Raw genomic sequence first — 13,557 nt, 5'->3', positions numbered from 1 at the left:
TCATCATTTGTCCGTCAGTCGACATCCAAATATTCTCATTGTTTGCTTTAATAAATTCCAGTTCCTGTGCCCTAAACGTCATAAGTCCCAAATCCTTTGGTCTGTAATCAGGATTCACCTTTAGCGTAACATGTGGTTCTGTCTCAGGCACTGAGAACCATTTTCTGACCCATTCATTCTTTCTAATTGTGAGGGCTGCTCCCTCTGCTCCGATTAAAATGCTGTCTGAATTTATTTCCTGTTCTTGTCCTGCCTCTTTATTCCACTTCTCCTGTATCTCTGACTGTTGTATTTTATCAAAAATCATTGTGCTATGTAGTTCAGTTTTTGGCCATTCGGTGTCTGGAATCTGTGCCTCTACAAATGTCCCCCAAATTTCCCATACCTGCTTTTTAATTTGTTCTTCTATGTCCCCTAGCCAATATACATTGGCCCACTCTTCTCCCCTTACCCTAATTACGTACATGCCCGTCAGATTAATTCCTTGAGTTGTACACTCTAATTTTAACCCTAACCCTAAGATTGCATCCCGGCCTAACAAATTCAGTGCCGTTTTATGGCATACTAACACAGGCACATGAGTGGTTTTGTTTCCAACGGTGATAGGCATTGTCATTTGAGTCAATACTGCTTTCCCCGAGAACCCCATAGTTTTTACAAACTGACCTGACAATGGTAGGTGTCCTGCATATTTTTCTTGTATGCACGTACAAGTAGCTCCTGTATCTATCATCATGGGGATCTCAACCCCCCCTATTCTAACATTGATTACAGGTTCTTGATTTGCTGTGTCCGTTATTTGTACATACTGGCCTACCATTTCGGGCTTCTCTGGGCCTCCCTATAGGAAACTCTGGTGATTTACTGGCCCCTGACTCATTGGGCAGTCACTGGTTGGCACTTGCATCATTTGCTGACTCATTTGTTGTTGACCTCCTTGTCTATAGCTGTTTTGGGGACAATTCCTCTTTATGTGTCCTGTTTCCCCACATCCCCAGCACACCCCTGGAGGGCCAGGTGGTCCTCCCTGCCGGGGGCCTTGATTATATCCTTGGTTTTGTCCCCTCTGGTTCTGATAGGGTGCTTTTCCCTGTCCCTGTCCTTTTCCATTCCAATTATTCTGATTTTGAGGTAGATATGTGGTCTGATAATTTGGATTGTATCCCCCTTGGTTCATGGGCATCGGGAAACCAGAGATGTTATAGGTTATAATAGGCTGACATCCCTCTCCCCCCCTCTCTGGTGTTGGGTTGGGGGTTTCTTCAGTAATCACTTCAGTTATTATGGGTGCCATTTTCTTGGGGGTGGGGTCCTCTTTTGACTTTTGTTTAGCTTTTATTTCTTCTAACTGCGCCTGCGGGAGCTTACGGTGTACTTCTTTTAATTGTTTATCTGCATTCTTCTCCTCTTTACGGTGTCTCTCTACTGCGTGGATAACATAGTCCAGAAATTCCCTGTAAGTTTTTGATTCCAGGCCTACTACTTCATCCAATCTGGACTTAGCTGAAGCCGGTAGGCCTTCTAAGATGGCTGCTCGGAACATGGCATTAGTTAGGGGGTCTGTCAGGATGTCTCTTTCCGTGTCCCTTCTCCACCTTTTTAACTGATTTTCAACATATGTTGCAGCATTTTCCTCCTCTCCCAGTGGGTCTCCTTTTAGTGATTTCAGATCTACACGGTTAGGGTACAATCCCCTTAGTGCTCGCCAAATTAGTGGGCGGTATTCATCTATGAGCACTCCATCCACATTTGGATCGAGTGCTGCAGTAGGAATTCTAGCAAGTCTCATGACTTCAGCCATTTGATTCATTCCCAGTACTTTTGTTAGGAGAGCTTTGATATCTCCTAGGGCCATTCTTTTTCCTACCATTCCTGCCTCCAGCTGTCCAATCCACCTCCCAGCCCCATCCATGATATTTGGTAATTCACTAATTAAATTGGGTAGGTCCTGTCCTGCCCACGGAATGTATTGTGTCCTATTTCCTTTTACAACTACGGGGAATGCTTTTGGGTCTTCCCATTCTATTTCTCCAAACTTGGTAGGTGGTCTCCTTCTTCGATTTGACTTTCTTAACTTTCTTACCTTTTCTTCGTCCTCCTCACTCAAACTGGTGGAATCTTTCTCGTCCAATTCTTCACGTATAAGTTTCATCGGGGGTACCCATTGTATCCCTGTCTTGCTTCCTTTTCTTCCTGCACTTCCCTTGCTATATTTACATGTTTCATCCCATTCTTCCTTACCCTCCTCCTCTTCACACCTTGCCTCACTGTCCACTGCCTCCTCATCTTTTTTACTCTGTTCTTCCTCCATTTTTCTATTTGCCCATTTTAACAACCTTACCCGAACCATCTCTTCCTCTAACTCTTGCCTCATACGGCGCATGTTATCCAGTTCTCCTTCCACTTTAGCACCTTCTTCTTCCCTTTTTACCTTTCTTTCCACCTCCTGCTTTGCCCATTGTTCGCGGGTCATGTCCCTTTCTTCATATTCCCCCTCAAAATTCACTGTCCCCTTTATTACTGGATACAGCCCAGCAAAATCTTGGTTTTCCTTATAAGGGGGCGGGGCTATATTTGGGTCTTTCAATTTTTCCTTTTCCTGAATCTGAACTGGCATTTGCATTTTCCATATGCACTTTTTCTCTTTTCCTTCCTTTTCAAATAATGTTAGTATCTCCAATTCTTTTCTTCTTTTCTGATTTCTCTTTTGTGATTTATCCCTTAGTTTATAGTTCTTTACCAGTCCTTTCTGATCCTCACATCTTTCTGTACACCAGGTGCCTCCCTCTGGCCACTGTGTGTTTAATTTACTTGTTCTTTTGGTCCATTTTTGGGAGACATGGGCTGTCTCCTTTCAGGGCTGGGTACTTTTCTCCCAGAATTTCCACCGGTGTCTTAATTTGATATGGCATGTTCTGTTTCTTTGCACTGCCTTGCGGCTTAATATTTTCTGATATGTTGGTATTTGGCACTATTGTTATTTTTATGCGATATACTGTTTTCCCTTTTTCTGTCCTTGGGCTATCTTCCCACTGCACTTCCCTGACTGACACCTGTATTTCCAACCGAGGTCTCAGTATTTGCTTCCCTGTTCTTCCCTCTCCTGGTGATAATCCTTTTTCTTCTGCTAGTGGATAATATGCCTCCACTTGCTCACTGATTTCCAACAGAGCCTTACTTGGTCTGATTTCTTCTATTAATTCTATCAATGTTTCTTCGACTGCTTCACTCGTCCAATTTTTGTATATTATTTCGTCCCAAATTACGTATGGCCACTCCTGACTCACTTCCTCCAAATTAACTACTTCAGTTATTCTTCTTAGCAGGGCATTTCTCTCACCCTCGTACCACTCCCTAAAACCTCCTCCAACTATTTTTACTAGATCTTCTCTGAAAAAATGTGTGTTAACACCACTACTTAAGAAATCTATTCCTGCAATATTCCTACGTGATTCATCACTGTCGTGATCCTGCTTTACACTCCACATTTACCAACAGCTGCTTACACCGCTATTCCAGACCAACCTTTTCAGGCTTCTCCTTGTAGCCCCTTTACTTTATTTCACTACCTATCCCCTCTCTTCTTCCGGCGATCAACGTAGGTCCTTAATTACTATATCAGGTAGGAGACCAATCTCTCCTAGATCTCTCCTTCCTCTCGGCTCACGTCTCTCTCTCCGAGGTCCTGGGTAGGTTTGGACTGGCAGGCTTTCCTACACTTACTCTCCTTGGGCAAGTCGTAACCTGGAAGCCCGCTCCAAACCGCTCGACTAACCTAATTGCATCAATTAGCGTTCGGTTTTTGTAGCGTCTCACTTTTTACCCATTCGTGGACAATACAGTACATAAAACTAAAGCGCACTTTTTACATGCAAAATTTACCCTTCCGATCAGACTCAGTCTCTCAATATTTTACACAATTTTAACTTTACCAATGCAGGTTATCTTTTGGGCAGGTGAGATCCAGGACCAGTGGAGAACCGGGTGCGCCAGGCCTCGAAAACCCCTCTCTGACAACAAGGATTTACATGCATGCAAGTCTGCTTACCTTGTTGACAGAAGGCCGGCTGGGGACTTCTCGGTTCCGGTCGGACCACCGTCTCCCTCGATCCCTCCGGGGTTGAGTCACCAGACGACCTCAACTCTGCCCTGCTCGCAAGCGCCAGATTTGCCGTGGTTCCCCGTGGACGGCAAGAAGAGTTCATCAATCAGAATAGAGAGTCTGAGTCTTGATCTTCCAGGCAGCAAGGCTTTATTAGCTAATACATTTCAATAAAGCCGGGATTCCCAGATGAATCCAACAAACCAGTGTTCTCACAGTCCTTTTTATCCACATTTAGCTTCATATTTCATCATTCTTATCTTACAGTCAAGGTTTTATTTTTGTTGCAGACCCCAAGGCCACTTTTCGTTAGCCACCATGGTTTACTAGACCTACGTTATCTGCCTTCTTTCAGATTGGTCACTAATGAATGTGCTATGATATCATTGTGGTTACATCTTGCCTTCTTATCTGAAGTTTATTGTCTAATCAGCCAAAGTTGTTGTTTGTTCAACCATTGTAGGGCATCCAAGTCTTTTTTACTTTCTCACGTTTATTTAAGAAATTACTTTCAGCTTCTGTGTGTTTGCTTGACTTCTTTTAGCCTTTATGTTCATTTATGTGAGTATCCATGTGTACTGACCTGGTAAGGTATTGTGCACTTAAAAGGGTACAAGTGTATGCTTAATAAGATATGTGATGATATATGAGAGCTTCTTAAGTCGTGATTATCTCTTCTATGTTAATTATTATCTCCTACTTGTCCTAATAATTATTCCTTCCAATATATGTTGTCTTAGTGATTATTCCTTACAATCTCTGGACGATTAAATTAATTCCTGGTATAGTTAAGAGATTTCAGAGATGTTTGAGAGCTACCTGAACCATGAGATATTTTCTGGATATCTGGACTCAATAATTTGGAGGGACGCGCAAAGCATTATTACTTTGGGAATACCTGGTTTTGTCAGGTTTTGCGGGATGTCTGGACTGGCATTAATTTCGAGGATATCTGTGCTAATTATGGTTTTGAGCAGATCTGGATTATTACCAGCTTGAAGGATCCCAGGACACTTGGAGGTGTTTGGAGATGATGGGTTGGTTAAAAACATCTGGGATCTGTGGGTTGTCATTTATTTTGGGGCTATCTAACCTTGAGGGACCTTGGAAATACTTGGTTTTGGGTTTAGCTGAAGTATTCTTAATTTGGGAATCACGGGACCTTTTTTGTAGATTCACTGGACCTTCACGATTGATTTAATTATTAAGTTTGGAACTCCTCTGACTTAGAAAACTTTGAGTTCCAGCCCTGCAATATGCATTGGGTGTTGTATGTGAAGCGGAAAAGATGTCTGCCAAAGATGTGTTCCTTTACTAAAAGCTGACATAAAGTTTTGTCTTTCTTATATTTTTGCTTTCCCTCAGCTTGAGGCCACTGTAGGGATAATTTTGACACAGGAACAGGCCTTTCGGCCCGATGGGTCTGTGCTGGTCCTTTCCCTCCGCCCTCTTGACATGTCCTCCTGTTCCTTTCTCCTTCGCGTACTCATCCCCCTTCCCCTTAAACACATCTACGGCATTTGACTCGACCCCTTCCTGGGGTAACGCGTTGCACAGTCTCACCACTCTCTACTTCTCCTGAATTCCCAATTGGATTTATTGGTGGGATCAACTTATATTTGTGATCCATCTATTTGGACTCCTCAGGTGGAATGTTCCAGCCATCTCCACCCCCCCTCCCTCCCCACTCCACCCCCCCCCCCCCCCCCCCCCCCCCACCCCATTGTGGCAAGTTTTCCCACGACGGAGGCAACTTGCCATTGGACACTGGTGTGATTTTTCCAGCCCCGTCGAAGTTGGCGGCTGTTTACATTCCTCACCCATGGCGCTGTTCGAGAATCCATGGTGCGGGTCGAACAACAGGACCAGAAGATCCTGCCGCCAGGAAGAGCTGGGGAATTCTGCCCCATCCTAAAATTGGAAACATCTCCACATCTATCCGATCAAACCCCTTCATCCTTCTCATTGGACGGAGCCTCAGCTGGCTCAGTCTTTTTTGTTTTCACCAGTGCCAAACGGCTGAGTCTGGAGGGGTCCATCAGCCACGCCAAGACCTGAATATTCTCTTTGTGTAGTTGCAATAATTTAAAATAAGTATGATGTTTAGATCCCGGCGTTGGACTGGGGTGGGCACAGTAAGAAGCCTCACAACACCAGGTTAAAGTCCAACAGGTTTATTTGGAATCACGAGCTTTCGGAGCGTTGCTCCTTCATCAGCTGAGTGGAGAATTGGGTTCACAAACACGGCATATATAGACAGAGACACAATTGCAAAATAATAGTTGGAATGCGAGTCTTTACAAGTACAGACAGTGCGAGTGGAGAGAGGGATAATCACAGGTTAAAGAGCTGTGAATTGTCCCAAGACAAGACAATTAGCCTACTTGATACGCTGCAGGAAAGGATGTCCCGAGGCGTGGTGCATCGGCGAGAACATGCAGACGCTACGACAACGGATGAACGGACACCGCGCGGCAGGAGCGTTCCCTTCCATTCGGGGGAACACTTCGGCAGTCAAGCATTCGGCCTCCGATCTTCGGGTAAGCGTTACTCCAAGGCGGCCTTCAAGACAGAAGACAACGCAGAATCACCGAACTGAAGTTCCGCACGCGTGAGGACGGCCTGAACAGGGATCTTGGATTCATATCACACTATGTGTAACCGCCCCCCCCCCCCCCACACCATTTGGCCTGGGCTTGCAAAATCCTACTAACTGTCCGGGCTTGGGACAATTCACACCTCTTTAACCTGTGATTATCCCTCTCTCCAAGCGCACTGTCTGCATCCGTAAAGACTTGATTACCTGTCAAGACTCGCATTCCATCCATTAAGTTGCAGTTGTGTCTCTGTCTATATACGCCCTGTTTGTGAAAGCTACCTCGCCACTCACCTGATGAAGGAGCAGCGCTCCGAAAGCTCGTGATTCCAAATAAACCTGTTGGACTTACAGGGCGGCACAGTGGTTAGCACTGCTGCTTCACAGCTCCAGCGACCTGGGTTCGATTCCCGGCTTGGGTCACTGTCTGTGTGGAGTTTGCACATTCTCCCTGTGTCTGGGTGGGTTTCCTCCGGGTGCTCCGGTTTCCTCCCAAAGATGTGCGGGTTAGGTTGATTGGCCATGCTAAAATTGCCCTTAGTGTCCTGAGACGCGTAGGTCAGAGGGATTAGTGGGTAAAATATGTAAGAGTATGGGGATAGGGCCTGGGTGGGATTGTGGTCGGTGCAGACTCGATGGGCCGAATGGCCTCTTTCTGTGCTGTAGGGTTTCTATGATTTTCTATGATTCTATGACTTGAACCGGGTGTGGTGAGACTTCTTATTGAAACAACTATCTAAAGGAAAGTGAGTCAGTTTTGGTGACATGGCAGTGCAGGGAGTACAACTTAAAACGGAATGTCGGTGGGGGGCGGCGGGTAAGGGGAGGGAGTGGCAGAGTTTGCACGAGATTAAGATTTTGTTCTTAGAACTGGAGAAACCGGGAAAGAGGGACTCACAATCGTACCAATTTGTGTTGTGAAATCTGTTGCAGTGAACCATTTGTCTTGCCTGGTGTTCCATTGTGCTGAAGAAAAGAACTTCCTCAACTTTTAGAAGGATGTACAGCACCGAAAAATGAAATGCTGAACATTCGTAGCTTCCAAACCAGATTGAAAAAACTGTTCACTGGAGAATTGTGTGGATTAAACGCCAAAGAAGGAACTGTAGTGGCCGGTCTATTCATGATGATGGTATCCATCATGCAACTTATCTTTGAAGCTGGGCATTTTCGACACTTGCAGCCTCTCTCTACAGGCTCCGCAAGTCAATTTGCCAGTCTCCAAATATTCTCCATTGGAACAATTATCTTTACCTGTCTGACTATAGTTGCAGTTATTCTCTTGTTTCTCTCTGTCTGGAAGGAGATATTCTGGGGCGTAGCAGGCTACATCACTTGGATATTCCTCAATGAGATTGCGCAGGTGTGCTTCCTCAGTGTCTTACTACCCGACAAGGGCGGCTTTCCAAAAAGTGTGCAAGCGCTGGAATGGTTTGGGCTCATCATGCGACTGCTTTCACACGTCTTTTGGATGATATTTGTGACTGCGCACGCAATCGACTTGTACAAAATCAGCAGGTACACTGACGATCCCTCGAAAAGTAAGCGGAAGACTCCACCAAAGCTCAAGTTTGCAAAGGTCAAGGAGCTGGGTGTGTAATGGTTGTACCCTCCCCCCCGCCAGCCCTGCAGTCCTGCTTTGTCAGGTGACGTTCCTCCTGGTCTTGGCTATTGTCAGCTGGCCCACAGACACCAAAGGCCACGTCTGCGCCTTTCAGTTAACATGTAACGGTATCCTCACAGAAAGGTTAAATTTGCAAATGTCCAGGATTTTAATTTGTGGATTATCGGGGTGCCTATTAAATATGTTAAAATATGTGTAAATATGGATGTATATTATATTTTACAGCACTCTCCAGAGCGATAAGGGTACAATATATTTTTGATTTTTTAAAAACACTGTAGTGAATGAAACGTTGTATATAACTCCAGTTGATGCTAAAGACTAATTGTACCCCTTTTTAAAAATTAAGTTGTTACAATGAATAATTCTCATTAAAATGTTAACATTTTGGCTAGTTCTGTCTTTTCATCCGCTTCTTAGTTTGTTCGAAAAGTGAGAGTTAACCCTTACATAATTGGGGCGGCGCAGTGGTTAGCACTGCTGCCTCACAGCGCCAGGGACCCAGGTTTGACTCCAGCCTTGGGTCACTGTCTGTGCGGAGGCTGCACCTTCTCCCCACGTCGGCGTGGGTTTCCTCCCACAGTCCGAAACTCGTGCTGGTTAGGGTGCATTGGCTAAATTCTCCCTCAGTGTTACCCGAACAGGCGCCGGAGTGTGCCGACGAGGGAATTTTCACAGTGACTTCATTGCAGTGTTAATGTCAGCCTTACTTGTGACACTAATAAATAAACTTGAAGCCATGCAAAGGAACAAGAAGAGGCCATTCAGCCCCTCGGAGCATGGCTGATCCACCCTTGGCTATAACCCTTGGCTAATGAGATTTTCAGTTGACCACCTACCTCACCCACAACCACTTCCAGCCTCAACAGCTTTCTAGGAGAGGAAGTTCTAGACTTCCACGACCCTTTTAAAGTGTTTCTTGAGCTCTTCCCTTGTACCGCCTCGCTCTTAATTTCATGTAGAATTGTACCTGTAATAATTCCAGTTCACCAGTTGGGTAAATATCAACTGTAACATTTATTTTACCTGTAACTATAATGTTTAGACCATGATTGTAAGAAAAGCGCAGTCAACAAATCACATAGGGCCTTCTTTCAAAAATAAGAACTGTGGTTTCAAAGAATTGTGGTTGCAATTGTGGTTTTTAGTAATGAAGGGTATCTGAAGGTAACGGGTGACTGGGTGATCCTATTAGGAAGGAGAAAGTACACTCTCTGGCCGTAAGAAAGCATCCAGTGAGGAAGCACAATTGGATTTGATCTCGTTTGATGACACCGGCTGTAGTATATCCAATCAGATTCGGTGACCCTCAGGAGAGGGGTGTTGACACTTAAGCGAAACTTGTCACCTCCCCTTAAGACGCCAACTCCCAGTGGCTGGGGCCACCAGATAGTCACCAATTAAGGACTGCTCTGTTGGGGGTTTAGGCAAATGGTATGTTGACCTTCATAACAAGAGCATTTGAGTAGAGGAATAGGGATGTTTTGCTGCAATCGTACAGGGCGTTGGTGAGGCCACACTTGGAGTATTGTGTGCAGTTTTGGTGTCCTTACCTGAGGAAGGATGTCCTTGCTATAGAGGGAGTGCAGCGAAGGTTTACCAGGCTGATCCCTGGGATGGCAGGTCTGTCTTACGAGGAGAGAATAAGTCGGTTAGGATTGTATTTATTGTAGTTTAGAAAAGTGAGAGGGGATCTCATAGAAACTTATAAAATTCTAACAGGGTTAGACAGGGTAGATTCAGAAAGAATGTTCCCGATGGTGGGGGGAGAGTCCAGAACTAGGGGGTCACAGTTTGAGGATAAGGGGCAAACCTTTCAGGACTGAGGTGAGGAGAAATTTCTTCACCCAGAGGGTGGTGAATGTGTGGAATTCACTCCCACAGAAAGTAGTTGAGGCCAAAACGTTGTGTGATTTCAAGAAGAAATTAGATACAGCTCTTGGGACCAAAGAGATCAAGGGATATGGAGGGAAGGCGGGATCAGGATATGGAATTTGATTTTTAGCAATGATCAAAATGAATGGCAGAGCAAGCTTGAAGGGCCAAATGGTCTACTCCTGCTTCTAGTTTCTGTGTTAATAACCAATCGGACTTTGGAGAAATCCATTGGAAGTCTTTGGCAAGGAGCTCCACTCACCAAAGGCCCCTCACACCTTCTCCCGTGACGTGTATCGGGAACGAGAGTTGGATGTCAAGCAAAAAGCAATGTCGGGAAAGAAACAAAAAGGCTTTTTAACAGAGGTTTTCATGACCGGCGGACACCTCCAGGTACTTTCGAACCAATGAAGTACTTCTGAAGCGTAGCCACGGTTGTAATGGAGGAAACACGGTGGCACAGTGGTTAGCACTGCTGCCTCACAGCGCCAGGGACCCGGGTTCGATTCCCAGCCTTGGGTCACTGTCTGGAGTCTGCACGTTCTCCCCTGTGTCTGCGTGGGTTTCCTCCGGGTGCTCCGGTTTCCTCCCACTGTCCAAAGATGTGCGGGTTAGGTGGATTGGCCATGCAAAATTGTCCATTAGTGTCGGGGGATTAGCTAGGGTAAATATGAGGTTACAGGGATAGGGTGTGGTTGGGATTGTTGTCAGTGCAGGCTCGATGGGCTGAATGGCCTCCTTCTGCACTGTAGGATTCTATGAAATTGTGGACGGCAAGCTCCCACAAACAATATAACTCTGACCCAGATAATCTGGGTTTTTTTTGCAATGTTGATTACGGAATAGAAATTGCCCAGATTATCGGGGATAATTCCTTCTTCAAAGTGGCACCATGGGATACTTGACATCGAGCAAAGCAGGAAGATGAGGCCTTGGTTGGAATTTTCCAGCACCCATCCCCGACCCCTCCCGTGCCATGGGGGAGGGGGGGGGGGTGAGTTTTCCTGTGGCGGAGGTGGCGCGCAATTGGCAGTTGGCATGATCTTCTGGATCTGCCAATGGCTCGACTGTCCCGCCACACAGGGGGCCAGGGGTTGGGGGGGCAGCGGATTGCCGGGGCCAGGAAAATCCCCCCCCCCTTGTTTTAATGCCTCTTCTGAAATACACAACCTCCAACCGTGCAGCACCCCCCCTCAGTGCTAAGCTGGCGTGGCGGCCTTGCGTTTTTGTGTTCACTCTCAGGAGTGGGATTTGAACCTGAATTTTGCTACTGAAAGAACGAGAATGCGGCCAAGGGAATCACGCTCGACACAAAGACTATGAACCGAGGGTTCGGGTTCTTCGAGGAGGCCGGAAGACAGAACGCCAAAGCAGCTTGGGAAAGAATCGCCAGGATTTTGAAGGCAGAGACGGAAAGATCCTGAAACAGGGCCTTAAGAGGAGCCGGCGGAGTTTGGAACGGGACAACACGAAACGGGTCCAAGCTGCACAGGATGGCTGCTGCCGAGCAAAGATGCCGGGGAGAGCTTGGCCGGATCCGTCACACCTTCATCAGCCCCATGTAAGTCGAGTCACTCTCCATGACAATGTTGGCAGAATTCCGGGGAATTAGCAGCTCTATGATGTCTCCTTTCTGTAGCCTGTAGATACCTTCAGACAGAAAGAATGTATTAATTATCTTTGCTGTACAATGGTGTCGATGCATTTCAGCGCAGCTCCAAGGGAAAAGAGAACAGAGGATCACGCTCATAAGATGATTGGGAGGAGGCTCATGTGTAGGTGGGCTGAATGGCCTTTTTCTGTACATTCCATGTAAATCTGTCCAAAACTATGCTTGGTGGCACAGTGGTTAGCATCGCTGCCTCACAGCTCCAGGAACCCGGGTATGATTCCCGGCTTGGGTCACTGTGTGGAGTCTGCACATTCTCCACATGTCTGTGTGGGTTTCCCCCGCGCGCTCCGGTTTCCTCCCACAGTCCAAAGATGCGCAGGTTAGGTGGATTGGCCATGCTAAAATTGCCCCTTAGTGTCCTGAGATGTGTAGGTCAGGTGGATTGGCCATGCTAAATTGCCCCTTGGCGTCCAAAGATGTGCGGGTTAGGGGGATTGGCCATGCTAAATTGCCCCTTAGTGTCCAAAGATGTGCGGGTTAGGTGGATTGGCCATGCTAAATTGTCCGTTAGTGTCCAAAGATGTGCAGGTTAGGTGGATTGGCTATGCTAAATTGCCCCTTAGTGTCCAAAGATGTGTAGGTTAGGTGGATTGGCCATATTAAAATGCCCCTTAGTGTCCAAAGATCTGCAGGTTAGGTGGATTGGCCATGTTAAATTGCCCCTTAGTGTCCAAAGATGTGCAGGTTATGTGATTGGCCATGCTAAATTGCCCCTTAGTGTCCAAAGATGTACAGGTTTGGTGGATTGGCCATGCTAAATTGTCCGTTAGTGTCCAAAGATGTGCAGGTTAGGTGGATTGGCCATGCTAAATTGTCCGTTAGTGTCCAAAGATGTGCAGGTTAGGTGGATTGGCTATGCTAAATTGCCCCTTAGTGTCCAAAGATGTGCAGGTTAGGTGGATTGGCCATATTAAATTGCCCCTTAGTGTCCAAAGATGTGCAGGTTAGGTGGATTGGCCATGCTAAATTGCCCATTAGTGTCCAAAGATGTGCGGGTTAGGTGATTGGCCATGCTAAATTGCCCATTAGTGTCCAAAGATGTGCGGGTTAGGTGATTGGCCATGCTAAATTGGGATAGGGCGGGATTTTATGGCCTCGCTCGTCCTGAAACTGTAAAATCCCGCCCGAGGTCAACGAACCTTTCCATGTTCGACCCTAAATATGTGGGGTTACGGGGATAGGGCCTGGGTGGGATTGTTGTGGGTGCAGACTCGATGGCCCGAATGGCCTCCTCTTGCACTGTATTCCATGATTCTATGTATATCTGTGTAAGACTATGCTGATGGGGACTTAGTGCACTGTAGACAGTGGGCTCCTTACTTAGGGAAGGCCTTAAAGGGAAGGCAACAAAGGTTTACTTTGATTCCTGGTGAGTAATGAGATGTTGAGTAAGAATGGGCCAATAATTACCCGGAGTTTAAAAGTACGAAAGGTGATTATGTATAAAACCCTGAGAGTGTTTGATAGGGTAGACTGTGAGATGCTCTGGTGTGAGAGTGCAGAACCAGGGCCACAGTTTCGGAATAAGGAGTCGGCCATTTTGGACTGAATGTGGCGCAGTGGGTTCAGCGTCCCGACCTCTGAGCTAGAAGCTCCGGGTTCGAATCCCACCCCGGGACTTGATGGCCGAGAAGGTGCGTCCATAACGCAGCCAAACAGGCTGAGTGTCAACCTGCAAAATCCATCCA

General features: G+C 46.4%; 1 protein-coding gene across 1 annotated transcript in view; it reads right to left on the bottom strand.

The window, feature by feature from the left end:
• Positions 1-9,327: 9,327 nt before the first annotated feature.
• Positions 9,328-13,557, bottom strand: part of tnfsf12 (TNF superfamily member 12) — a 92,401-nt gene continuing 88,171 nt past the window's right edge. Inside the window, exon 12 of the mRNA XM_078200775.1 lies at positions 9,328-11,847. Coding sequence (XP_078056901.1) covers positions 11,738-11,847 — 110 coding nt within the window. The 3' untranslated portion in view covers positions 9,328-11,737. The remainder of the gene's footprint in view (positions 11,848-13,557) is intronic.

Source organism: Mustelus asterias, chromosome 31, assembly GCF_964213995.1.
Source record: "Mustelus asterias chromosome 31, sMusAst1.hap1.1, whole genome shotgun sequence".
Classification (NCBI taxonomy): Eukaryota; Metazoa; Chordata; class Chondrichthyes; order Carcharhiniformes; family Triakidae; genus Mustelus; species Mustelus asterias.
The sequence above is the reverse complement of the archived record's forward strand: the minus strand, read 5'-3'. Positions and strand labels throughout refer to the sequence as shown.